At 38.9% G+C, this 26,295-nt stretch overlaps 1 protein-coding gene across 4 annotated transcripts; it reads right to left on the bottom strand.

Annotated features, from left to right (window-relative positions):
* USP38 (ubiquitin specific peptidase 38) lies at positions 1-25,970 on the bottom strand. 4 transcript variants are annotated; one of them, XM_054201801.1, is made up of 11 exons: positions 25,199-25,970; positions 24,055-24,190; positions 18,597-18,726; positions 18,303-18,404; positions 15,318-15,476; positions 14,053-14,246; positions 13,435-13,528; positions 12,482-12,588; positions 10,031-11,381; positions 5,470-5,599; positions 3,287-3,401 (listed from the first exon to the last, which is right to left on the bottom strand). In XM_054201801.1, exons 1-10 carry the CDS (start codon positions 25,881-25,883, stop codon positions 5,513-5,515), a joined length of 3,045 nt encoding a protein of 1,014 aa, XP_054057776.1. In that variant the 5' UTR covers positions 25,884-25,970; the 3' UTR covers positions 3,287-3,401; positions 5,470-5,512. The 4 variants fall into 4 exon arrangements, with proteins under 4 accessions (XP_054057775.1, XP_054057778.1, XP_054057776.1 ...); XM_054201800.1 differs by lacking the exon at positions 5,470-5,599 and having other exon boundaries at positions 1-3,401; positions 25,199-25,968; XM_054201803.1 differs by lacking the exons at positions 5,470-5,599; positions 25,199-25,970 and adding an exon at positions 25,057-25,158 and having other exon boundaries at positions 1-3,401.
* Between the last annotated feature and the right edge of the window lie 325 nt (positions 25,971-26,295).

The following is a 26,295-nucleotide window of genomic DNA, read 5'->3' as shown; positions in this document are numbered from 1 at the left end:
AAAAAAAAAAAGTAGCATTCTGACTCCATAAACAATCTTCCTGCTACAGGATAAAAAAAAAGAAAGGCTTACCCATGGAAATAAACTTCCAAAGCATACAGAAGATAAGATATTTAACTTTCTAGAGTAGGGAATAAGGTGGAACAGGGGGAAAGGAAGGAAAAAGAGCGAGCCAGAAGGCATGATTTGTGTGGTTATCCAAAGCAGCCTTTTCTCTCCTCATCCTGGATAAATGGGCTTGTAGACATTGTAATCACTTTTTATAGGGGTGACATTCACAGTAATCTACTGTAATGCTCCAGATGGAAAAAAAGTGTACAAAATGAACTACAGGGACAAAAGTTAGTACAACTCCACTGAAACAAAGCCAAAACACAATTTGTCTTGTTAAAAGGAAACGTGATTTTAAAAGTCAAAAGTCTTTGAGTTTGGTATCTTTCATGAGAGGAAACAACAAAAACACCTAAGCTTCAGAAACAGTGTTATGTATTTTGTATCTTTCTACCAATTCAACTTAGAAAACAAATCAAGAATGGAGCCAAAAACATCAATAAACAAACCATCCAGCATTCATTCACAGGCAACAGAAATCAAAGTACCATATGTACATTGTTCTCTCACATTATGTCCAAAAGATAGGAGCATGCAACACCATTACTGTAAACAATGAAAAAAGTGTACATTTTAGAGTGTGAGATACTTCGCCACTTTCACTAGTTTTATTGAAACCTTCCAAGCTAGGTATGAATTGGCCTGTGACGGTTGTCAGGTCAGCAAGCAGACTTGTAAATAGTTATTTTGAATTTTAAAATCTATTTGTAAAAGCCAAAGTAACTGCGTCAACAGAAGTCAACAAGGGGAAAGAAAGAAGATATTTTCAGTTTGAGACATACCATCATTTTATACCTAAGGAGATCCAACCCTATTGGCATTACTCTCATAAAATCTCCATATTTAACACCTAATTTAGAACAGGCAAACAAGGGTGTATAAAGCCTTCTAAGAGCTCATGAAATATAGTACAATAGGTATACAAAACTCATACTGCACATTATTTTTAGGTAGGCTACATAATTTGTATTTTTACTGTGAGAACATAAAAACAAGACTGACCTTTACAAAATTATGATTTCATATAGAGTAAAAACACTTGCCCCTGCTTCTACTTACTAGTGCTTTAAAATGAATAGTAAATTCATACAGAGAGACAAAATACTCCCATTGTAATGCAAACAGTAGGCAGCTTTTTAGTGTGTCCTCAATTTCAGAGAGAAAAGACAAATTAACCTGTCATATAAAACATTTTAAAACCAGAGCTAACTGGCAGAGAAGCCTAAAAGGAAATAAAAAACCCTCTTAGACTGAAAGTTACAGAATTTCAAGGCGAAGTGAGTTTTCAAGAAAACCTCGTCCAAGGACAATGAAATGAGAACATTCCTCACACTAGTCTCATAACATTCCACATTTCCACAGCTGAACCCCAGTTCAGAGACCTACAACTGAGATAGCAATGGAAGTGTAGGTCAAAGCCAAGGTACTACAGTCAAAACAAAGCTTGGAAACTATTAAAGAATGAAAGTGAGCTGCTCTAGCTTTCTTGAGCAGTAACATACAAACCTATAGCAGAGCAAATAGCATAGTTTTAGTGATAATATAAAAATAGCTTGCAAGCTAAGTTACCTTTCAGACTAAATTCCATATATTTGATACCATATGAACAAGGTTTAATTTTCTCAACTTACTTTATGCTTTTTAAAGGCATTTTCTAAGAAATTTATTTTGCACAGATAACTATCACCTGCCAGGTTCGCATGCTTTTTAAGGATGCACTTTGTCACCTAGTAGAATATAAAACCACAGTAAAACAGTGCAGAATTTTGTAAAAATACTTTAAATAAATTTACACTTCACTATAAGATTATTCAAGTTAAGAATTAATCACCAGATTAAACAGTGTAACTCCTTTACTTCTTATCCTCATTGCACATCAAAAACAAAAGTTGCTATTCCTGCCAAGACTAAAAGAGGGGATCCTCAACCTCTGCTGGCCCAACGAGCAAACGCTGCTCCATATACAGCATCATTTTGGTCTTCCACAGACAGTTAAAATCTGAACTCACCAGAAACCTCTCACTACGAGCAAAATCAGAAGGCAAAACTTCAAAGGACTCTTAGAAGCACAGATCCTCAGCAAGGATTAATACAGATAGCCTCTCTGCGATTTCACAAGCAGTATTTATGACCGGCTTTTTCTTAGCCATGCAGGCCATGAAAGTTATAGATCACTAGGTATGTATTTTTTAATCAAAAAATAATGGGCAACACACTGCATTTCAAACTACCAGACTTTTTACTTCTGGAAACCTAATAGCTTTCTATAAACGCATTGATTTCTAATACTGACAAAAGAAATAATTGACTACTAACACATTTTTCCCCTTTTCTGCAGCCTCAGAAAGTTTGTTTTAAATTACAGTACTGCAAGGCACATACAGAATCTCTTCCTTTCCAATACAGAGCAGATATATTCCCTGAAATAATTTTAAAATCCTTAAAACAAATCAGAAATGCTACAAAGTTAATAATTTCTATTTAAAAACATTGTTCCTACAGAACATGCACTTTTTTGGAAAACAACTTAGCAAATATTTATAAATTATTTTTCCTCTTTGCATTTACACTGGAAATATATTGAATAATTTTTAATCTGGAAAGTACTGTCTCATGTCACATTTAAGTTATTGCCTTCATTATAAATTGCATCACCTCTGGAAATCCATAAAGGTACCAGATTTGAAAATAAGGTGGGGGTGAGAGACTATGTATGCAGTTTAGCCCATCTGAAAAGGATTTCTACATAAGACAATACCATCAGGAGTAAAAAAAAAAAGAGCTTTCTTCATTCAGTGGATGAGGACAATAGAAACTGATCCAAGTGCATTTGTTCAGTTTAATGCAGTGTCATTAGCAACTACTTAAAAAAAAAAATCTCCATTTTCTGTCTTTTGGGCAAGCATATCTTACTATAAAAGCAACTGAATTTTTAAGAGGTAGTTTTTTTTTCCATTATGCACTTATTTATTTCAAATAAAACATAACCAGAAACACCCCAACATTTGCTTTTGAACAAGGATCAAGTCTCAAAGCTTGGTACAATGTCTGACAAAGTTCAGTATTTTAGTTGTCCTCAGCAGTACCGGGCTGCTTCGGAACCAGTGTATTCCAGGTTGTCTTCGTAGTCAAAAGACTAATCTACCAACAGTACTAAACCCACCCCCTCCTCCTCCACCTGTCGGTCCACAACTTCCCGGGGGGTCGTTGTCATCAAATCCATTGGGTCGGAAAGAGCACGAGGCTGAGGCAGCTTGAAGTGCTTGTGTTCGAGCACTAAGCTCTTGCTCCTGAAACGAAAGAATAAAGACAATTAAAAAAAAAAGACTCAAGTCCTTGAAGCAGCTTATTTCTAGTAAATTTTGAAACAGCTTTTAAAGCATCATCACTAACTTCCAGACTCCTAAGTCTGAATGGCTTTGTTGAACTTCAAGTTGAACATCCACAGCCAATCTGAGATGTACAATTTCGTTGAACATCAGCAAGTATATGTGAATCATAATTAAATCCATTTACATTTATGCTAAAATTGTATTTTATAGCAACGTGGGATGTTACTGCTGATTCACAAGCTAACAAAACATTACTCTGATATGTTTTACATGCATTTTCGTCCTAGCAATTTTAAGAGGCCCTTGTTCTTGGTTGCCAAGTAGAAAGGTAAGACCATTAAAATCAATGTTAATTATTTAAATAAGAGACTTTTATTCCACTCAATCAACCACATAGAGTAACAACATACCCAGATAAAAGGCAAGAAGATGGACAAGCTAGTCAGTGTCCATGCAGTGCAGCTTTTTAACTTTCAAATGTTATTGCTACTCTAACTCTGTTTTAACATTAGTAAGTCAAGGGAACTCTCAAGCACTCCATAAAATCAGAGTCAGCTCCTGGAAAAAGTACCTGCACAAGTAGCAGGAAGAAGAAAGCAAAGCCTCCTGCCAGCTGCTTTTTCAGCTAAATGCCTCTGTGGCTTCTTAGATATCTAAGAAGATGAGCACAGGCTTCTCCCTCATTAGAGATATATACTATTTTGTCTCTGGCCATCTAGTTTCGTAAACCTTGTGGCAATTTCTTTAGCATTCCTTTCTCAAATTGACTGAGAGTTTCAGAAATTGAGAGAGGGAAGGCAGGTGCTGGGCTCTGGAAAACTGACAAAAAAAAGACAGCAGACCTTTACAAGCTTGCTTGCTTTAGGAAACAAAATGAAAGCATTCAGGTGCTAAGGCACCATCATGCTGATAGCCTCCTTCACATGACACTTCGTCACTACATACCTCCCTAAAGGCACTGGGAGGAAATTTTAACAGGGTTTTAGTAATTACATGGGTCACCTTGAATTGTTCCTTTTCTTCTCCACCTCCCAGTAAAAGCAAGGAACAGAGCCAGGAACCTGGAAGACTGTTCGTATTATACTACCGTGAAAGCACTAAACTTAGGCTTGTCCATGTACTTTCACAGGTGCTAAAAATGGTACTTGTGGGTTTAAATTACTCTGCCCTTTTTGAAAAACACAGCCCAAGTTTGAAACTATTTTACTCTACTAAGGACTGAAATGCATACTCATTTCCAAAATTATATAAAAGATATTTGAAGGACATTGTCTACACAGATATGCTGCCATATTCCTGAAGGGCACTATTATGCTATCTCCAGCAATATATGGATTGTTGTGTATCTGCTATCTATAAAACACATCAAAATCTAAGTAAGTGTACTAGGAATAACAAGGGAATATGAAGAACTCTCACTTCCAGTACCCAGGAATCAACAGAAAAATTTGATTAAAATAGCAGGCCTTGTATAAATGGCTTGTTTAGTTGAAAAACTACACTGCAAAACTGCTTAGCTTAGAACATAATTTCTTCTCAAAACCAAACAGTGGGAGACTAGCTTAGGACATAATTTCTTCACAAAAACAAACAGCAGGAGACTTGCTATGCTGCACCTGGGCTGGTTTTTCTTTTTTGGGGTAAAATATTTCAGAAAGACATTTGTTTTAATATAGCACAGTACCAAACCAAAAATGGAGTTTTCCTTACTCCCTCCTTCACTTTCATCCCTCCAAAGAACTGTTTTCTGGCAACTTTATACCTCTTAAACCCCAGTAGTCGAGCTTTACCTAACAAACTGTACCACAAAAGAATATACGCACCAACAATAATTTTGCGGATTATGCTATATTAAAATAAAATTCTTAAAACTGTAGACAAGAAGAGCACTAGAAATTAACAGCTAAGAGTTTTTTGCCAGACTTAGCTAGAAACATGATTTATTTTCGTTTGCTTTACTGAATAGCACAAGGTTTTGGCATGGCTATGCAGCTAAGTTACTTTATGTATGTCTTCTATTACGTACCTTTCACAATACCATTAGCAGCAGTCTGATTGTTCTACTGTCACTAGGCTTCCTTACAGAGAGGGGACAAGCCGAGAGAAGAAGCACTACTACGAAGAGCAGCACCACAGCACCTTGCACATGACTTGCTCTGGAGACGTGCATCACATTTGGTACAGAGTGTAAATAAGCTGCAACCGCAACTTTTGTCAACCACTGAAATACTGTTCAGAAGCAGCCATAATGCATTGAGAATAGGATAAACTTCAGTCGTGATCTTAGCTTCATTGCTACTGGGCACAAAACATTTTCTATAATGGATGGGAGGTATCTCTCCATATACGCACACACAAGAGAAATACAGAGCAGTGATTGAATTATCAGTTTTTAAAGTTTCTTGACAGAGTATTAGTAATAAAAAAAAAACCCCACACAATTTGTGTTTTCAATGTTAAAAGTGAAACTATTTAGCAGTTTAAGATCTTTCATGCTTTATTCCTGTGCAGTAGTTTGTGCTAAATGAGCACATTTCTTTCTGCTCTCAAGGCATATATTAATATTAACCTACATTAGATTGTTCTAATATAACATACACCACTGGCATTTTTGCAAGAAATATCCTTGTTTCTAAAAAAAAAAAAAGTCTTCAATGTTTTCGGACTGATTATATTTATCCCAGCAAATACTAAATCAGATAAGTAAAACTTCATAGTCAATACAGTTCTCTGGACTGAGAATAACGCAAAGCATCCCCCCTGCCTTCCACTTGTTCTCAGAATGGGATTTTTAATTTGTTTTAACTGGAGTGGGAGCTACCCATATTGCATGTTTTGTTATTTAAAGTGAAAACATTTTAGTTTACCATGTGGTAAACTGGTATGCAATAGTAAAACAAAAGCAGTAAGCTAGAAATTTTTTGGAACATTTCTTCCAAAAAGTAAAGGCTTTCTGAGGACAGAAGAATATATTCTTAATTTAACAGGAAAATACTAATTCAGAACTCAAAACAATTAAATGCAACTTCTCAAAGATACAATAATCTAATTCAGTGAATCACAATAGTAGTATTAATTTGAGAAAAACAATAACTGAGCATTTCTGATCAGCCTCATTTCAATTGAGAAAAGGACAGGATCTCAACAACTCTGAGATTAGTAAAGCACTACAAAGAAAGCCAATACTAAACAACCCAAAACTGAGAAGTGGGTAAAAGATCATAAATTTTAAAAATCCTAAACAAAAACTATATACTTAGAAAATACTTTTTTCTTTTGAGCGGATTTCTGGTTTTTTTTATTTAATTGTAAAGGTAAGGTTTTCAAGAAACTACAAACTTGGCTTTCACTTGTAAGCTATAACAGAAAATGACGGCACACATTGTATAATTTCAGCTACATATTCTGTAGAGAAAACTTTAGCATGGAATATTATCAAAAAGCAATTTTTGTATATATGCACCAAGTGACTAAGTTTGATCAGTTCACATTGATTTTTCACTGGTTCTAGACATACAGCAGTTCTCAAAAAGCTTAAACTAACTAACATCTTAACCGATTCCAGAAATTACATCAAAATGGTCTTGAAAACATTAAGAATAACTTTATTATTTAAAAAATTGTTTTCTCAACATCCTGATAATGTTGCTTATTCCATATGGCTAAAGCATATTTTCAGATTTGAAAAAAGCCTGTTATTCATACTCAGGTGATCACCTATCCTGTTGATAACACTGAAATGTGTGACTGCAAGCACTGAATTCAATAGGACAAGCTGTGGGATGACATGCCAAGGTTACACGGACAGGGTGCTAGTGAGGCCCCTCAACCTGTTGCTCTGAGGCATGCTGGCTACACTACAGCACACTTGAAGTCTTAAAGAGATGAGCCAGGGGCTCCTGAGGTAATAGGAGCCAACAGGAAAACACCAGTGAAATACTTCAAAAGAACTAAGGGGTGTTCCTCTAAGAGGCAACACTGCCAACAGCCCAGCTAAAGTGCCTCTACAACAATGCATGCAGCACAGGCAACAAACAGGAGCAGCTGGAAGCCACCCTGCTCCTAGAAAGCTATGACATAGTTGCCATTACTGAAACTTGATGTGATGAATCCTATGACTGGAGTGGGGCTATCAATGGCTACAGGCTGTTCAGAAGGGACAGGTGAGGAAGGAGGGGTTGCTCTCTACATCACGAAATGGACAGAGTGTTATGAGCTATCTCTGAAGAATAGCCACAAGCAGGGTGAAAGCTTATGCGAAAGAATTAGACACAGGCAACAAAGGGAACCTTGTGGTTGGTGTCTACTACAGGTTGCTCATCAAGGGGAGCCTATTGACAAAGCCTTCTTACTCCAGCTACAGGAGGCATTCACACTCACAGGCTCTTGTCCTGCTGGGGGACTTCAACCGCCCTGACATCTGCTGGATAAGTAGCACAGTGAGCTGTAGGCAATCCAGGAGACTCCTGGAATGCATTGAGGATAGCTTCTTAAGCCAGGTAATGGACACCATCCCCAGAGGGGATGCGATACTGGACCTGATTGTCACCAACACAAGTGAGCTAATCGGGGATGTCAAGACTGGAGGCAGCCTCAGCTGCGGTGGTCATGCACTGGTGCAGTTTGCAGTCCTGAGCGATATGACTCAGGTGAAAAGTAAAGTCAGGACCCTAAATTTTATGAAAGCAAAATTCCAGCCCTTCAAGGACAAGGGACAAGTTCTCAGGGACAAGGGAACAGAACAGAGGTGGCAGATCATTAAGGACTCTTTCCAAACAGCACAAGAGCTCTCAATCCCCAGGTGTAAGAAATCAGGAAAGGAAGGCAACAGACCTGGACAAGCTCATGAACTGGGCCCATGTGGACCATATGAGGTTCAACAAGACCAAGTGCAGGGTCCTGCACCTGGGTCAGGGCAACCACTGGTATCAATACAGGGTGGGGGATGAGGGGCTTGAGAGCAGTCCTGCCAAGAAGGACCTGGGGGTACTGGTGGATAAAAAACTGGACATGAGCTGACAATGTCCACTCGCAGCCCAGAAAGCCAACCATACCCTGGGATGCATCAAAAGAAGCATGGCCAGCAGCTTGAGGGAGGTGATTCTACCCCTCTGCTCCACTCTGGTGAGACCCCACCTGGAGTACTGTGTCCAGCTCTGCAGCCCTCAGCACAAGACATGGACCTGTTGGAGTGGGTCCAGACAAGGGTCACAAAAACAAACAGAGGGCTGGAGCATCCCTCCTATGATGACTGGCTGAGAGAGTTGGGGTTGTTCAGCTTGGAGAAGAGAAGACTCCAGGGACACCTTATTTTGACCTTTCAGTACTTCACGTAAGAAAGAGGGGGACAAACTTTTTAGCAGGGTCTGTTGCAATAGGACAAAGGGTAATGGTGTTAAACTAAAAGAGGGTAGGATTTAGACTAGATAGAAGGAAGAAATTTTTTTTACAGTGAGGGTGGTGAAACACTGGAACAGGTTGCGCACAGAGGTAGTAGATGCACCATCCCTAGAAACACTCAAGGTTATGCTGGATGGGGAGGTGTCCCTGCTCATTGCAAGGGGGTTAGACCAGATGACCTTTAAAAGTCCCTTCCAACCCAAACTATTCTACAATTCTATGATCTGAGATTGATGATAAAGAAGCCATGTTTTGTGCCATCCTGTACAGTCAAAAAGAGAGGTGGCGTATCAACAAAGACAGTTAGGACACAAACGCTTTAACCACACAGTCTGAAAATAGCAGCAGAGTTGCAATTTAAACTGTTAGTTCTCTTGGTTATGTTTTTAAAATACCTGCAGCTATTATAACAGATTTCCCAGTAAGATTTTGCTGTTCTTTCCTAATTTGAATTTGCCTAGTTTTTCTAATTTGAGTAGGCCTTGAGCTCTTACAGGAACAGCTTAACCCATCAAAGAGCATACAGTAAAACACAGGATTTTACTGTTACACCGTCCAAACACAGCAGCAATGCTCAAAGTAAACAATACTGAAGTGTAGAGAACAGTGGTTTTTTTGTAACCGCAACCAAAGACGCAACTACAGCTACGTGAAGTTCTCGGAGCACAGGGAATGTGCAGCTGGCAGTGGCGGTCCTACAGAGGGAGGCAGAGGCAGCGAAGGGAAAGAGTGATCTAGTCAATAGCATCCGGTCTTCAATTATAGTCTTCTAGCATTCGGGTACAAAATTTTACAAGTAACCTTCTCTTCAAATGAAAACACACTAGTAAGAACACTGCTAAGAAGTTTAAACATACTTAACTACTCTTGTAATTTATTAAAGGCAATAAAAATTAGAACTGTTCGAAAAGCTTCTTCTGCATAGAATTACAAGCGCTGAACGACCTATACTAGCATCTTGACTAAAAATTTAAACTGAAATGAGTTTAAGCCATTTTCCTTGACGCTTCCCATCTAATGGTGACAACCTTGCTACAAAACCTGTCTAGCAGCATGAAGATGGAAGTGAGAGTGGCGATTTATACGGTTACTACACCAGAATATTTAAAAGCTAACTTTTTCTTTCTTTTAGACTGTCTCCTGTGAGTTTTAAGGGGACCACTCTTCACATACAATTTCCGTCTTACCTGCAAGTACAGTTTGTTATCTTTCGTAATTGCATCCATGAGGTCTTTTTGTAGGGGAGGGTCTCCATTTACCCAGAGTCCATTTGCTGTATTGGTGTTGAAGCCACAGGTGCTGTTTTGTTTTTTGTAAAACAGAACATAAGCAGTGTCCTTTGGAAATCTACTGGTAATTTTCTGGACTGACTGAAATGAGGTAAATGTCACTCTGCTGTCATTGAACAGAAACCATTCTCTTGGCATCTCAGTGTCCAGCTCATTTTCTACGACAGTACAAGGACTCTCCTCTGTCAACAACTTATCCTGAGGAGAAACTAAAGAAAGAGCTGTAGACTGGTGGCAGAGTCCTGAAGGCCCTGACCCAGTAACATTTCTAGCGTATGAATAATAATGTCCACTTTCAGAGGATACACCAGAATGTACCACCACAGAACTTAACATGTAGGGCACCAACTGTGGGCAGGCCACTTCATCAGCACCTGAGGGCTTCAGTTTTTTAGCAAGATTTTCTCCAATATCAGAAATCTCAACACCAACAGACCAACCTCCCGAAACTACAGATAGATGGGACGTTGCTCTTTTGACTGGCAGTTCCAAAACAAGTGGCAGAGACACATTGTCCAAGATCTTGCGCCTTATATGATACTTTGGATCGTATGAAAATCTCAAAAGAGTGAGAATGAGGTATTCAGGTTCCTCAATGATTTGCATAGTTTTCTCAGCATTCTGTAGAGAGGCACACTTTTCACAATAATACTTATTGTCTCCACTAAGGATCTCAGGTGCCAGAAAATAATTCAGTAAGTCTGTAACGGACAGGGTGTTTTTACCTACTAGCCTCTGAGACATATCCCTATTATCTTCAACTTTGTTGAGTTCAGAGTTTGTAGTATTCTCAGAGCTTGGCTCAGTAGAAAACTCTTTTATGGTTCCTTCATTCATTATTGTGTCACATCCACCATTTGCTTCCAAATTACTGGGAGGTGTTTCTCCAGCAAGACTAGTTGCTGAAGTATTAGTTTGCACCATGTAGTCGTCTTTCACTTCAGAACGCTCCGCACATTTTGGGCCAACACTCTCCAGGGAAGTTGGAGGACAGAAAGCCAGAGAGAGATCTGTGAAAGCTTCTTCCTTTTGAGACATACTTTTGCAGTTCAAACAGCATATAGTAGTCTTCAATTTTCCTCCAAACATCTTCTCTATCAGAGTTCTTTCTTCACTTCCCATACAAGGCGCTTCAGCAAATACTTGTGCTTTACGAACAGCTTCTTGTGTCTGGGACTCTTCATTTATTATACTTTCAGAAGTCTTTGTTGAAGACAATGCTTTCAAGGTTCTCTCTTCTTCATGCAGCCTGAAGACAAAGAAAAATAAATCCAAGTAGCTATGCTATTTTCCAAACAAATATTGCTGCACAATTTCAGACTTTTTTCCAGTTATGCTAAAAAATATAGATAGTTAAGTGGATGGAAGTGTCTTACATTAAAAAAAGCTATTTGTTATTTTTTTTATATAAGCAAGCTGAACCATACTGGTCAGTACTGTCAAAAACAGATTATGAGAGAAGCACAAATGTATTTAATGTGGGTTTCATTATATGTAACAGAACACAACAGATATACTGAGAGAACTGGCAAGTATTAAAAAAACCCCTAACAAACAATGTTTTTATTATTTAGCGTTACATTATCTTAATAAATCAGTTCTCCATTTGACTGGTTCTGTATGTCAGATTTTGTAAGAGAACAAGTAGCTATTTATCTAGTGCCAGACTATTTCCAAAGAAAAGAAAAGGTCAGGATTTTGTAGCCAAGAAAGTTAAGAAACTACAGCAAGAAAAAGCAAACCAAAAAAGAAACCCAAGACGGGTGGGAGGGGGAAGAGAGAACACTATTTCACTATTGAGATAAACTTCTCCAGAAGTGGAATGTGTCAAAGCAATATTGCTTAAGCCACATCTCAGCAAGCAAAATTAAAGAGGGCTACTAATAAATTTAAGTATTTTTGTTTTATCTGTCCCACAGATAATTTGCTTGTTTATTAAACTGGTTATAAATGCATGTACATCTCTTCATGACTTACCTGACCCGTAAGAAATATAGCTGTCACCAAGTTCCAGATGCACCACTAAACTGCTTTCAGCAACCACATTAATTTACAACAAGACCATGACTCTAACACCCAAGTTTAGATTTGCAAAAATGGAACATTACTACCACCATAACCTGCTTTAAACAACGGGGATACAAAATAGCATGCAGACTTTACTGCAGATTAAGCCCATGAAGAGAAGTGTTTCATAGACCATACAGAAAGTCAGACACAGCCAGGAACAAGGCCCAGAATTCCTGGTCCGATATCAGGCAGTGGAACTGCTACATGACTGCCCCTACGAGTTCAACGTTATGTGGCAAGACTGTAGTTTCATTCCCATTAATAGCACAATAACTGTACCTGTCTAGCAGGAATCTGAGATATTCTGAGCAATCCTGCTGGGATCGAGGGGTAAACCATGGCGGTCTGGAAGCCTCAAAGAAAATTCGAGGAGCATATGCCTCCCTCTGTTCACATAAGAGAGGGACAGACAAGGTTACACAAGAACTACTTAAAAAATTGGTTATATTATTTTGCTATTGACCACTGAACTTTGGACTATATTATTCTGGAGGAACTGTATGAAACACATGGTATGCAAATATTTAAATCACTTAATCGTAGGAAGAGAGAGACATTATTTTTTGGAGTAATCACCTCTAGTACAAAGATAAAAGTAGTGGATCCTGCAGGCAAATATTAAATGTGTAGCGAGTGTAAACCAGATGTTTTGCGTAATAGCAGTTACTGTTCTTGCTGGCAAGCTTAAAAAAAATGTTTTGTTTCTTCAGAACAACACCGGTATTTCACAAGTACCAATTTATTTTTAAGGTGATCCAGCCTTGTGCTCTTCACAACAGATTTATTGTTATTAATCAGAGAGAACAAAAGTGTCTTATGTCTTTCAAGCACTAGCAAAATATTCAGAACATTTAATAAAGTTCACTTTAGAATTTGAACTACAATAAAATTTAGTGTAAAAATCATGGCAGAAAGTCAGTTTGTCATAGAAAGTTACATGAAGTCAACTTGTATATCAATTTGGATTTTTTCATTTTGGCTTCTCAAAGAAAGCCTGTTACTGCTCTTTTATAAAACCAACCCAGCAACAAGATGTTCTACTTATGAAATACAGATTTCTCTAAGTCCATCCACACCATCTGACAATTTGGAGGCAGATTCATTCCCCTACAAATATATCATATTTGTATCTTAAATATGCTCAAGAGGACACCCATGGCATCATGTTTGTTCCTAAGTTTTGGTATATAGATCTCAGCTTAAAAGGCAGCAGATGCAATAAACTGACATACCTGGGTATGGGCCAAAAATGCAAAAAGATGCTGTAATTTTCTCATTAGTGAATTGCACCCATTTAGATTCAGAGATAAAACATGTCTTCTGAAACTGGAAAAAAAATAAATTAGTTTCCTTGCTGGATTTCTAAGAAGAACACAGTCATCATTCCAGCTCAGATAATTACTTCACTTTGAAAGAAAGCAAAACAGTTATCACTTCGCTTCAATACCTGGATTCTGCTCTAGTGCAGATGCAAAACGACTGTACAGTAAAAACTAACACTGCAAAAACCCGATTTCTTAAAGCATTTAAGTGTGTAAGAGTGGGCTATAGACAGACAAATATTTTTTTTCCCCATCAAAAGCTTCCAGACTATAAGAGAAGCATCACCATAAACTTTTACAATCCCGAAGACAGCAAGAACAATACGGAAAATGGGACTTGTCTTTTGACACTGGACAGAAGGATCAGGATTTTTTAATGGCTAAAACTGCAGTTTCACAGAGCAGGACTTTAACAAAGCAATCGGCAAGCTGAGAGACCCCAGAACGTGTTAATATTCTGTGAAAAGTAGAAATGCAACAACTGCAATAGTTAATTTGCAATGAAAAGAGCTGTTCAAAAGGACTTACTCTGTAGCCATAAAAAGTGCCTGAATAACACTGTTCATGTAGCAAGTATTTCCTAGATTAATTAGACCTGTCTTCCCAGTTTCAGATTTTCCAGAAAGTCTAGATAAACAAGATGGCAAAGAACTGGATTGAGAAGTCCAGGCACTCTGACTGAGAATCATCTTAATCTTCTCTTCAGTGGGTTTGGGCATATCCTACAAGAGAAGCATTTAACACATTAATAGGCTTTTGTATTTATTCTTATAATAGGTCCCACCATTCAGCAGTCTTGTATCTTCACTTGCTCCTATATTCTCCTTCAGGGTCTTGCTATCCCTGAGAACCTAAAAGGTACAACTACCACCCCCGAGCCCACTTCTTCAAAGCTTTCTTTATTTAACTCTCAAATTGCAGGAGTAAGGAGCTGGTGGTCACCTTTGACTTGCACGTTCACAGAATCCTTTCTGCCACCAAAAACTACCTCTCAAATTTCAAGCTTTAACAGACCCCTAAAGCATCCTCTATTCTGCTAGAAATACATTCACGCTGTGTCAAATGAAAATGTAAAAATGAAAGAATAAAGTCCACAATACCTGGAATTAAATTGACAGGGGCTTTTTAAGCGTTAAAACATTTAACTGCAATACTACTGCTATAAAATCAGAAATCAGGCAGTAATACCCAAGTGAGTTTTTTGGTTTTCCTATTCTATTTGGTTTGGGGTGTTGTTTTGCATTTTTTTAATTTTTCTTTTTATTTGAAGTGCATTATCTCTTAAATATTCATCTAAAAAAGCCAAATTTTGCTTTGAAACAGCATAGGCCAGCATCCTTTACCCCAACTGGCATGCAATTCTGACTGCAGCATTAAGTCGTAGTGCTTAATAATGGCGTTTTGGAGCTAGCCAAAGATTAACACCATGCCAAGTACTCTTCAGAACCTACTTCTCTTCAGTCCTATCAGTGCTCTGAACTCGTACTCGAAGAGTTACAGCTCCTAGCTTGGGTTGAAATGAATTGCCTAGAACAAACCTCACAAAATTATGTTAATAGTTACATAAGTCTTAAGAAATGAGATTGTACTTTTAATAAAGGACCTAACTTCAGGCTTTTATTAAAGCCTGCTATAATCATATGGACACTCAGGACAATTTTTCTAGCGTATTCCAAACAGTTAGAATTGACATTAGATCATGTGGTTAGCTCTCTTCTTAAAGAATTTAGATCTATGGGATTATAGCTTTCATATTTGGGAAAAACCAAAAACATTCCACCCTCTTACTATACCTTAACAGCTTCGAGTATGGGTTCATAGAGCTCTGGAAATCCTGAATAATGATACATCATACAGTGTATCAACTCAGTCAACTGCATCAAAAAGGCTGTACTGGAAGGTAAACCATCTCTTTTGAAGGAGTGAACCAAGCTGACCACATGTGGGACAATCTGAATGGGAAAAACAAACAAACAAAGGGTGTTAATGGCATTTTTCCATTTTTTTAGTTCTACAAACAACTTCACTCTTTTACACATGGCAAATGACAGGGGATCTTGTGTTCATAAATAAGAATTGGTTGAGAAACAATGACTTGAAAAAACATGCATTATTCTTTACTCATGACAATTTTCCAACAGCACAATTTATTATTCGATGCTCTTTTTAGCTCACTTACTGAGTCTTAGAACTTCATGAACTTATAAAATGCATTTTAAGATTTTAAATGGTGAAGTGTTCCAGGCACTCATAAGGATATTAACAGCAAACATTTTGCTTTTGTGCCATCACTAACAGTACAGTATCCTGTTCTAATTTCAAAGGTACATTTTTTAGAACAAACCTCTCAATTTTCCTTAAACTGAATCTAATGCTCAGGGTCTGAAGCCAATGAATACATTCATGCTATTTCAGTTTACAGGACTGTCACTGGCTCACAGCTCCACCTAGTGAGAGAGAGAAGCTCAATAAACCAAAACAGTAACTTACTGTGAGCTAAAAAAAGCTTACCATATAGATGGTAATCTATTTGAGTTCAGATTCATTACCATTTTAAATTGGGTATAAATCAGAAATGTTTACTCCTTCACCACAGCTCTGTCTTTATTTTTTAATGCATGAGACTTCTTTTATATTGGTCTTAAAACACCAAGTAGAAAGTTATTTCAATGCAGTCCCAAAGAATAGGGACTTCTGACTGTGAACCTAAAACATTTTAGACGCCTCTGTCAGTTTCCAAGTGATCAAAATGGATTAACTGTGAAAGTGGATGGAATCACATATCACAAATTAGCTTACCAATTGTTTGGTAGTAAAAACATGAAACGCAGAACAGAAATTATAAGAACATCATAATTTTAGGAAAATATACCAATTACAATTAACAATATACTTCAAAATACCAAAGTAAAAGGGGCCAGGTGCAAAATACTTGTTTGCCATTTTTTTTAAAGTATCAGTTGTTCCCTAAGTATAAGGAATATTTTTACATCTCAGAGAAACAAACCCTACTCTTTTGGTAAGCAAGATATCCACTGTTTAAAAATGAAACCAACAAGATTAAGTGTTCAACATACTACAGAGTCAATAGTGAAAGTCACAAGGAAAAATTTCTCTTTCACTTTATAAATGTGGGTACATAGTAATGAAAAAGTAACTATTGAGCTCCAAGAATGAGATTTGTATAAAGTACATCTGAGATAGGTAATTTTGCAGGGACAAAGCAGATGGGAAGAACAGAGAAGTACAGGTTGTCAGCTCTCTCAAATTGAAAGCGATATTCTTCCTTACAGCATGCTGCATAATACTGAAAATTACACTTTGAATACATACAGAAGTATCACTTCTGGCTTGAGGTTGAATTAAAATATTATATGTCAGTAGATTTTAGAATTCCGTAGTACACATCACAATAAGCTCTACACCATAAATGAAAGACAGAGTGTTTTTCTTCTATAAAACCCCCAAGTCATATATGCTGATGATGCTCAAGAACAGGGAAGTGTTAACTCAGATGCATTGCAAAATAAATTCATTTATATTTATCAAACGTGCATTTAACAATTTTACATTCAGACCATTTATTATAAAAAGTAAACAAGTAGCTTAAGTGCAGGAAAATATTCTAGGATACTAAATGGCAGCAGTAGCTCAAAAAATGATAGTGAAGAAGGTTATTTAAAATGGAGGGAAAATGGTTATGATGAAGTCCCAAAGACAGATGTTTATGCAGTACTGCATGCAGCCTGTGGTAGAAATTTTCCTTGTCAAAGTAAACGCCTATTTCTAGCATAAGTCTTCTCACATTTTACATTTTTCTCATGAACGTTTTGTCTCTCTCAGGAAAAAAGAAGAAATGCAAGGCTGTAAATATACGAAATATTTACATTTTGAACATATTCAAAGCTACTTAGCTCTTTCATTTGTGACTCAAATTTCTACCCTATACCAAGATTAGAGCATTGAAGGGAAGAGAGAGAAACTTTAGACTTCTGTCATTAAAAAAACCAATGTAACAGGCATAAGGCAATTACCCTGACACTATCAAAGGGTTTGTGAACCCTTCAGGCCTAAGTGACTTAGGGACAACTTAGAGAAACAGCATGCCAGGCTGTTACTAAGTTTAAGTCTGAAAGATCCATATTTCACTTAAACTTTAAACTAAACGCTGAGTATAAGAACAGCAAAGTCACTATACATCTTGCTGTACTAATACGAACAGTCATCATCATACCCTAGTATCTACCACTTCAACTGGTGAACTTGCATTTTAAAGAGTGGCCATTAAAAATAGTATCCTTCAGTTTGCCCAATGTCCATTGAAATATAGATAGCGTAGCTTTCTTAAAGTGAAGTACTTCTCAGTCTCACGCACCTATCCAGGGTGACTAGGCTACATGCAGCAGATAATTGGTTATCTGTTTTCCCAAAATAGTTGTGCTTGAAAGTCTACTTGCAGCCCAATTTTATCAGTAGACTTCACACCACGTAAAATGGATTTCCAGAAGTATATGGTCAAAGACAGAATGCAGTGCCCAGATACTACTGCCAGAAATAGGTATGTACCAGGAAGATCAATGCTTATTTCTAGTTACAGATTAAGTGGTTGAACTTGCAAGTTGGAAAACCTAGTGTCTGAACCACAGAAATCTGATTCTAGAACTTTGAAACAGAGCGGAAATCCAAGCGCATCAATTCTGTTACTCTTTACACCTACCTTAGAAATCACATATGAATGACATTTCAAAGAATTGAAAACTATTTATTTAGTAACTTACCAAATGAAAAGCTTCTGGAGAATGCTGAAAGCTAAGTAACATGTGGGAAAGGACAGCAAGAGCACCAGGCCTCACTAGAGGAAACCAAAGTCGATTAAAGACCTAAAAAAAACCCCACATTTATGTCAGTAAATCTAGAAGTGAATTTTCAGTAACAATGTAAACAGATCTCCAAATAGTCATTATGTGCAACATCGTCTTTGCAGAATAAGTTAACATCTGTCACAATACAAAAGATGCTACACAGTCACGTAGCTGTTACAAATTCCTTGTGAATGTTCTTTTCCAACATACCAATTCAATCTTGAGCAGAGTGACATCGATGAGGATGGTAAATTTCTGGACTGCGGCCAGTCCTTTCAGCAGTGCAATCACCCATGTTTCCACATGCTGTGCCAGAGGCCAGGACAACCAGTCAATCATTCTGAAATATTAATGAAAAAAATCAAAAGTAGAATATAGCAAGAAAAAAAAACCCCAATACGCCACTAATTTTAATCTCAACAAAGAGATTCTACATGTTACCCAGACAGTTACATGCTTACACAGAGACTCACAAGAAGTAATGCAAGAATGTTAGGCAAGTAGTAAAATAATTTTAATTGTATCTCAAGTCATTGAACTCTGCAATTAATAACGACCTAGTAAATACAATCTCCCCAAAATATATAGGCATATAAAATGAAATATTATGTATAATAATGTTACTTGTAATTTAAGAATATGAACCCTGGTTTTATAGACATTAAGATAACATTTTTATTTTATGTCAAAAACTTACTATGACGGTGAAAGAGCACCTCTACCTGGGAACCTGCCCTCCTACACCTTTTATCCCAAACCAGACCAAAACCAACTATTAAGTTTAAATTTGAAAAGGAAGCCTCTTCAACTCAGAACTACGTTCCTGGAAGCCAGCTCAAACACTCTCAGTTAAAAAGGTAAAATCTAGTCATTTTAAATACATTGCAGCAGGTGTTATAAGGATCTTATAATAACTATCAGCAGCCTGGAGTCTACATGTGTCCCAAAAGGAAGAATTTCACTACAGCTAAGAAAAAGGAAAAGTGAAGGGACTTTATCTGTGCCTAGAAAATATAGTGAAACATCAGCAACAGAAGATAAGGGTATTCCAGCCTTCTAAATTAACAGACAGTTTATACTGATACTTAAGGCAGACAGGCAGATTAGGTGAAACAATTCTCGGACACAGACAATAACGTAAGGACATACCAGCTACACATAGAATTTAGACTTTGTTCTTTGAGATTTTACTTGGCAATATTTTGGATTTTCTGTAATTGTCCACAAGATCCCCTTCTTCAAACCAGATGAGGCACCACTAACTAAGTGGAAGGAAAAATTTTTCACCACAAGGGTGGTCAGACATTGAAACAAGCTATACAGTAAGGCCGAGGCCCCTCCATCCATGCAGAAAGCTCTTAACTAGACTGGACAAGGCCCTTAGCAAAAACATCTTGATTTTGAGGCTGGCCCTGCTTTGAGCAGGATGAGACCAGATGACTTCCAAAGGCTCCACTCAATCTATGTAACACAAGACTATGATTCTATTCTATAATTCAATGGAAACAGGAAGTTAGAAGTATATTTCTTTATTTCTGTTCTGAAAAAGCTTCTCATAAAGATTGAGAGGCTAAATTCTAGCACAGAACTGAGCAGGTTATAAGTAATCAGTCCAATAAATAGTCACTATCACTACAAATAGGCATATTTAGTGATTATTGAACTGAAGGAAAAGTATCTGCCCCTATGTTCTTCCTGGAGATTAAAAGAGCTCTAAACAGACTGAAATCAAGGTTTCAGTCTTCAGATTCCAAACTAAAAAGAAAATCACAGTCTTTAGCAACACCAGACGTGCATTCTGGGCATATCGTATTACCAAAACACCCTAAAATTTACATAGAGTTTATAATTTGGATCTGAAAAATGTGTAGTTCACACACTCCAAAATTTATATATCTTAGAATTATGTACTATCTTCACACATAACATTCAAAGGTTTCTCTAAAATAAGGAATCATTAGGACTGCCTTTTGAACAATCACGCACAGATCCTACTGGGTTTCTTCCATATTACTACAAAAACCAAACATGACATAATAATCATTGCTCTGAATTTACTCAAAGCTCTCATTACCTCAAGATGTTAAATACAAACATGGTCATTCTGAGCACCCTTTCCATATACTTTCTAAAAGGGGGAATCAAAGAAGTAGGCCCAAACTGCATTTGCCTACAAAGAATTAACCTTAACCTAAAAAAAAGCTCCCAAACCTCATAGCTCTATCATCTTTAAACTTCCCCTCACTGCCGCCCCCCCGCCGCCATTTTGTAGGCTTGCTGTTTTTCAACAGTGGCACAAACACCTGCAGTTAATTTAAGCCTAATGACAATATATTCAGTTTTCTTAATTAACTTTTTAGTAAAGTGTATTCTGTAGAGCCCTACATTAGAACCATTGTTCTAAAATATCTGATTACCATCTTTATAGTACATGCACTTTCAACCACACTGATCAACAAGCTCCAAATGAAAAATAGTGCTTTTGGGTGGGAGCTGGGTCTTCCCACGTTCCACCCCATTGCTCTGGTTACACGATGGGCCATCCCATGTCATCTCTAGTCAGTATAATTAACTACTAAACTATTCAACATTGTTACTAATAGGCCAACAGCTATCATTTCAGTATGATTAACCTTGTGAAGAGAAGACTCAGTCTCTGGATAATTGATAAGATGGAATTACCATCATTAAAATGTGTTTCTGCTCTTAAAAGCAGAAACAAAAGCCAGAAGAAGAAACAGAAGTAATCTTGCAGACATGCTTTAAACTGTCTGAAAAAGCAACAAATCTGAGACATGGTAGGTGAAGATTAGACATTTTGGTCACTAAATCGTCTGCATTGCATTTACTTGGCTCCTGCTCTGTTGGCAATCAATAGTCACATTTGTAATACAAAGGCAGATATTAATATGGGACATGATGATCATGAATAAAAACCCAGAAGATGTTTTTTTGTGTTTGGCCAGATTAAGAGAACATTAAAGGCCTCAAGAGGACTTTCTGCCTCATATCACCCTAAAATGAGGTCTGCTATCCATATATGTGCCTCATAAGGACCGTATTTCTCATATCTCTGGATAGAAAAAAATTTAGCTGTGCAACCTCAGACAGTAACTTCTTTCACAAAAATATCTTCTTAGCCACATCTGACAAAGAATCTGGCAGCTCAGGTGCAAATCCCTAAGATTAGAAAAAACCAAAACAACAACAACAGATGATCCTCAGACTACCAGGCACCCCACCCTCCCCCAAATTAACATATTTTACAACATTTTACATTTTTATCAACAGGGCAGAGGGCCTGGTCTCATATGGATTTTTTTCTTTGCAAAATTTTCAGTTTCTCTGAACAAAGATACTTGGGTTAAAGCAAAACAAGCATTATACCTGTAAAGAGACTGAGTATAGGCAGTCAGCTTCCTCAAGACCTCTGAAGTAGACCCTTAGTCATATATCTCAGAATAGATTCAACAATTTTCTGATTTTCCTCACTGATGCTTCACATAAGGTTTCATGAAACAGCTGAGCCAATTAAGAACAGCTCAATGATGCCAAAAAGCAAGCATCCTTTCTTACATGAACCTGTGCCTAATATAACCCCCCACTGAACAGATTCAATTTATTAGTCTTCTAATTACAGATTATTTACTAATCTGTGTTCTACTTTAGACAGACTCTGCAGCGTCATGAAAGTTACCCTTAGGAAGTGAACAACAAGATCTCTAATTTGCAGTCACCAAAGCTCTGCTGGCTCTTGTCAGGAGACCTTGTTGTGCCTGGAGTTCTGCATCTCCAGGGAATGATGCAAGCCTGATGACAACATTGTCACTTGGTGCTCCAGACATTCCAGCTGCATTATCCTCTCTACAATTACTCCTCTAAGCCAGAAGAGAGTAATTACTGCAAAGGGTTGACAGATGAACAAAAAGAAACTGGATACGGTGTTGACATAATAGTATCTACAAACAAAAATAACAAGGGGTACCTAAATGTAAGTTCCATGGAACAGAACTAGGGGGTCTTAAAATCAAGTATTACTTCAAAGAATGAACAAGGCAAGCAAGATTGCACTCCCCTTTCAAAAACAACAGGAAAAATCCCACCACACAGCTACTATTAAGAAAGAGCACTTATTTGATAACAACAGCTCCTATTATACCCAAAGCTCAGTACTGCATTACTTCCCTAGCAGAGGCATACAAAAAAGGCATTCTGAAGCTACAATTATACGATCACATCGTGTTGAAGCAGGTAATAACACAAATAGTAAAATTACACTAACACGAAAATTAATCACCAGCACATTACTGGCAAATTATTAGTATGCACAAATCCTTCTGAATTTCCCAGCTTTGAATTTTAGACTGGGCACACAGCTTTGTTAAAATCTGTTCAGTCAAGCACATTCTTTTAAAGTCCCTGAACAACATGTCTTAGCCCAAATTACAATATTAATGCTGCTGCTTCTCATTAATTATGTTTTCAAATTAAATATGGCCTCTCAATTTAATGTAAATACAAGGAATGTTTTCAGTGAGAAAAAAACCTCAGTATTTCACCAAGATATGCAAGTGCTACACTACATGAACGTGTAAGTATTACACTACACTCAAATGGATGTGGTTAAAAAAAATAATATAGCAGATATTAAATTCTTTTAGTTGCAAGACTTTAAATTTATTTTTTTTAAACAATACAAATTTCTAACAGCCTCCTGTTTAACTGCTTTACTTATTCTTCTACCCTTCAGTTCTCAATAACAGCTTCCACCACAGGCATTAAAAAATTAAAATTAAATTAAATTAAATTATTAAATTAAAAAATAATTCAAAAAACTTCAAGGTCTTCATCTTTATCCCACTGACATCTTTCTGCACCTCTATTATTCATATATCTGAAGATACTAACGAAGATTGTAATTCCGAATTGGTGTTCTGTTAACAGTGCTACTAATCTCAATGTTTACTCATGTTTAGATTAGTGAAAAGAAGCATAATATCCAATTGTTTTTACATCATTCCTATTATTCTATTATTCAAAGAACATCCAAAGAACCTCTGGAGGCTTGAGTGAAGATGGAAATAGAGGCTGTCCCCTGTGACTACTACTAAGAAGCCATGAAGATATCTAAGCAGGAAAAAACCCCCTCAAAACTAAGCAGTAAAACTCATTTCTAAGCATCTCCTCTCTTCAGAGGAGATGATGGGTAAGACAATCGTGAGAGAGCCCCTCTGCTTCTTGGAAAAGCAGAAAGGCTGATCTTCTAAAAACAAGGCCTTATTTCTCAGCTTGATCATAAACCCCATGAAGTTTCCTATTTATGCCACCTCCCATAAGATAGGAGATCTAAACATAAGATGTCATGTAAAAGGAACACACCTGTCTTCCTCTTAGTTTTTATTTAACCCTCTTCATCCACCCAACAAAGCATGAGAAAGAAGCCACATTAGCAATGAAGGCAGCAGCCTTAAACTAAAACCATACCAGTAACATCCATAGCATCATAAATATATATAACCTTCATATGCTAAAGAACATATCTTAGAATACCATTTTAAAAGGAAGTAGTTTTGTTTGTTTTTAATGGAACCTAAGTGACAAATAACCTCAAAAAAGGCAAAAATAAGAAAAAGAGACTTTTCCCCCCTTTTACAATGAAATACGATACCTGCACAGAGCTTGAGTCATACTTGCATCTTTCACATTTGGATCTGTAGTAAGGCTCCTGATGAGTACTGTAATCATCTGTAATGGTATGTGCTGCACAAGACTTGCCAGTGCAACAGAAGGTTCAAATGAAGTATCTGTAACAGTTGAACACAACATAACATAAGAACCTAAAAAGAAAACCCCACAGAGAAAATAAGCTTTATTTTCTATTTTACAGTTTCACTCTAGCTGTAAAGTTCTGCAACAATGAGTCTATCCTACAACTAACATTACAGCATCACTAACCAAAACAAAAAAGTTTCAATGGATTAAGTACAATGAATAGTGCTGAATTACAAACTCCTGTCGTTCATTTAATACCCATACAAGAAAGTGACAATCTGCAAACTTCCTCCTCCACCCTCACTGGAACAGAGGTGGGTTTTTTTTTCTAAAAAGGAGTACCATGCAATTGTTTATCATACTTGATGTTAAGCCTAATGCAGCTGATATTTCCCATGTCCTTAACAACCCAACAACTGTCTGCTAACCACACCAGTTAAGGCAAGATATAATGTTAAGTTTCCCAGGTGCCCCAACAGCAAAGGCACTTTCCAATGTGAGCTAATACAGTACTTCATAGATCTTTGAGGTCAGAAAGGACCTATTTACAATTGCATCTGAATTACTCAGGCAGTGAATCCTCCCTACAACACCCAAGTTTTATATGTTCCTTACATAAACCCCAGCTTTATAGACTAAACAGGTCCAAGACCTATGGTACCCCTCTGGAGGGAGCAAGGAGGATGATTAGCTTTTGATACCAAGAGTTTTAGTTTTTTCTAACAGGACACCCAGAACTCTGTTCCAGTGTGTGATTTAAAGTGTTGCAACAGAAGTTTTTCTAAAAAACACGCTGTTTTACAGCTAAATATATCTCCATTTCCCCTCTAGCTTTTCTTTGCAGGAAAAAAAATAAATAAAAATAAAGGCTTTGCTTTCTTGGCGGCCAAAAAGTTACATTTTAGTATCTGGGCGAGGAAGCGATGGTTCCAAGGCAATATCTGCAAAACGACAGACACTGGCGGCAGGGCTTTTCCTGCGGCTCTCCTCACTTGCCCGCGTTACTCCACATCCCTCCCGTTTTCCCTCCCGGCGCTCACCGGCAGCGGAGATGACGGCGAAAAGCTCCTGCAAGGAGGGCAGCAGGGTGTCGGGCTCGGCCTTCCAGACGCTCCGCAGCAGCCCGCTGACCTGAGTCACCTGCGAGACGTAGAGTCGCAGCTCGGCCTCCCGGCTGCCCTGGCTCTGGAAGTGGGCGATGCTGCGGACCAGCTGCTGGCAGAAGGCGAGGGAGAGTTTTCTGCCGCGGGGCAGGCACTGGGGGAAGTCGCCCAGCAGCTGGCAGAGGCGGGCGCAGAGCGGCGGGGCCGGCCGCTCGCACACCAGCCGCAGGGCCTCCACCTGCAGCAGCTCGAAGAGCTCCAGCACCGAGGGGCAGCTCATGATGAGGCGCAGCCCCGCCTGGATGTAGTCGAGGATGGCGGGGTCGCGGTTGCTCAGCTCGCCGTAGCCGCGCTGCAGGAGGCCGAGGACGAGCCCGCGGTTGAAGAAGGCCTCAAACTCGTCCCGGTGATAGCGGCCGTAGGCCTCCAGCACCTGCCGCCCCACCTGCCGCTGGAAGGGGTCGGGGCCCTGCAGCACCAGCCGGGTGCTGAGGGCGAACATGGCGCGGCACTGCGCCTGGCTCAGCGGCGTCTCGGCCGACTCCACCACCCGCCGCACGATCACCCGCTTCAGCGGCAGCGGGTGCGACGAGCTCACCAGCCCCTCCAGGATCTTGTCCATGGCGGGCGCTCCGGGCGCATCGGCCGAGCGGCGGCGGCGGCGGGCCGGCCCAGGCCTCGGCGGAGGAGGCCGCCGCCGCCGCCGCCTCCCCGCGGCCCTCCCCCCGCCCCGCCGCGCTATGCCGCCTGGGCGGCGGCGGCCACCCCTCCCTGCCGCCCCTCGCCCGGGCGGCGGCGGCAGCAGCGGCGGCCCCGCTCCCCCGGCTCAGGCAGCGCCACGGTCCCAACGGCGGTCACCGAACGCTCCCCGGCCGACCCGGAAGTGGAGCGGCGCAAACAGGAAACCGGCATGGGGGAGGTTACTACGCATGCGCTGGGGGGTCGAGGGAGGAACGCCCGCCTCTTCGCTGAGGCGCCGGCCAATGGGGAGCCAGGGCGGGGCAGGGGGCGGGGCGACGGGCGGCCGTGAGGGG

The sequence above is a fragment of the Rissa tridactyla genome, chromosome 5 (assembly GCF_028500815.1).
Source record: "Rissa tridactyla isolate bRisTri1 chromosome 5, bRisTri1.patW.cur.20221130, whole genome shotgun sequence".
Taxonomy (NCBI): Eukaryota; Metazoa; Chordata; class Aves; order Charadriiformes; family Laridae; genus Rissa; species Rissa tridactyla.
The sequence above is the reverse complement of the archived record's forward strand: the minus strand, read 5'-3'. Positions and strand labels throughout refer to the sequence as shown.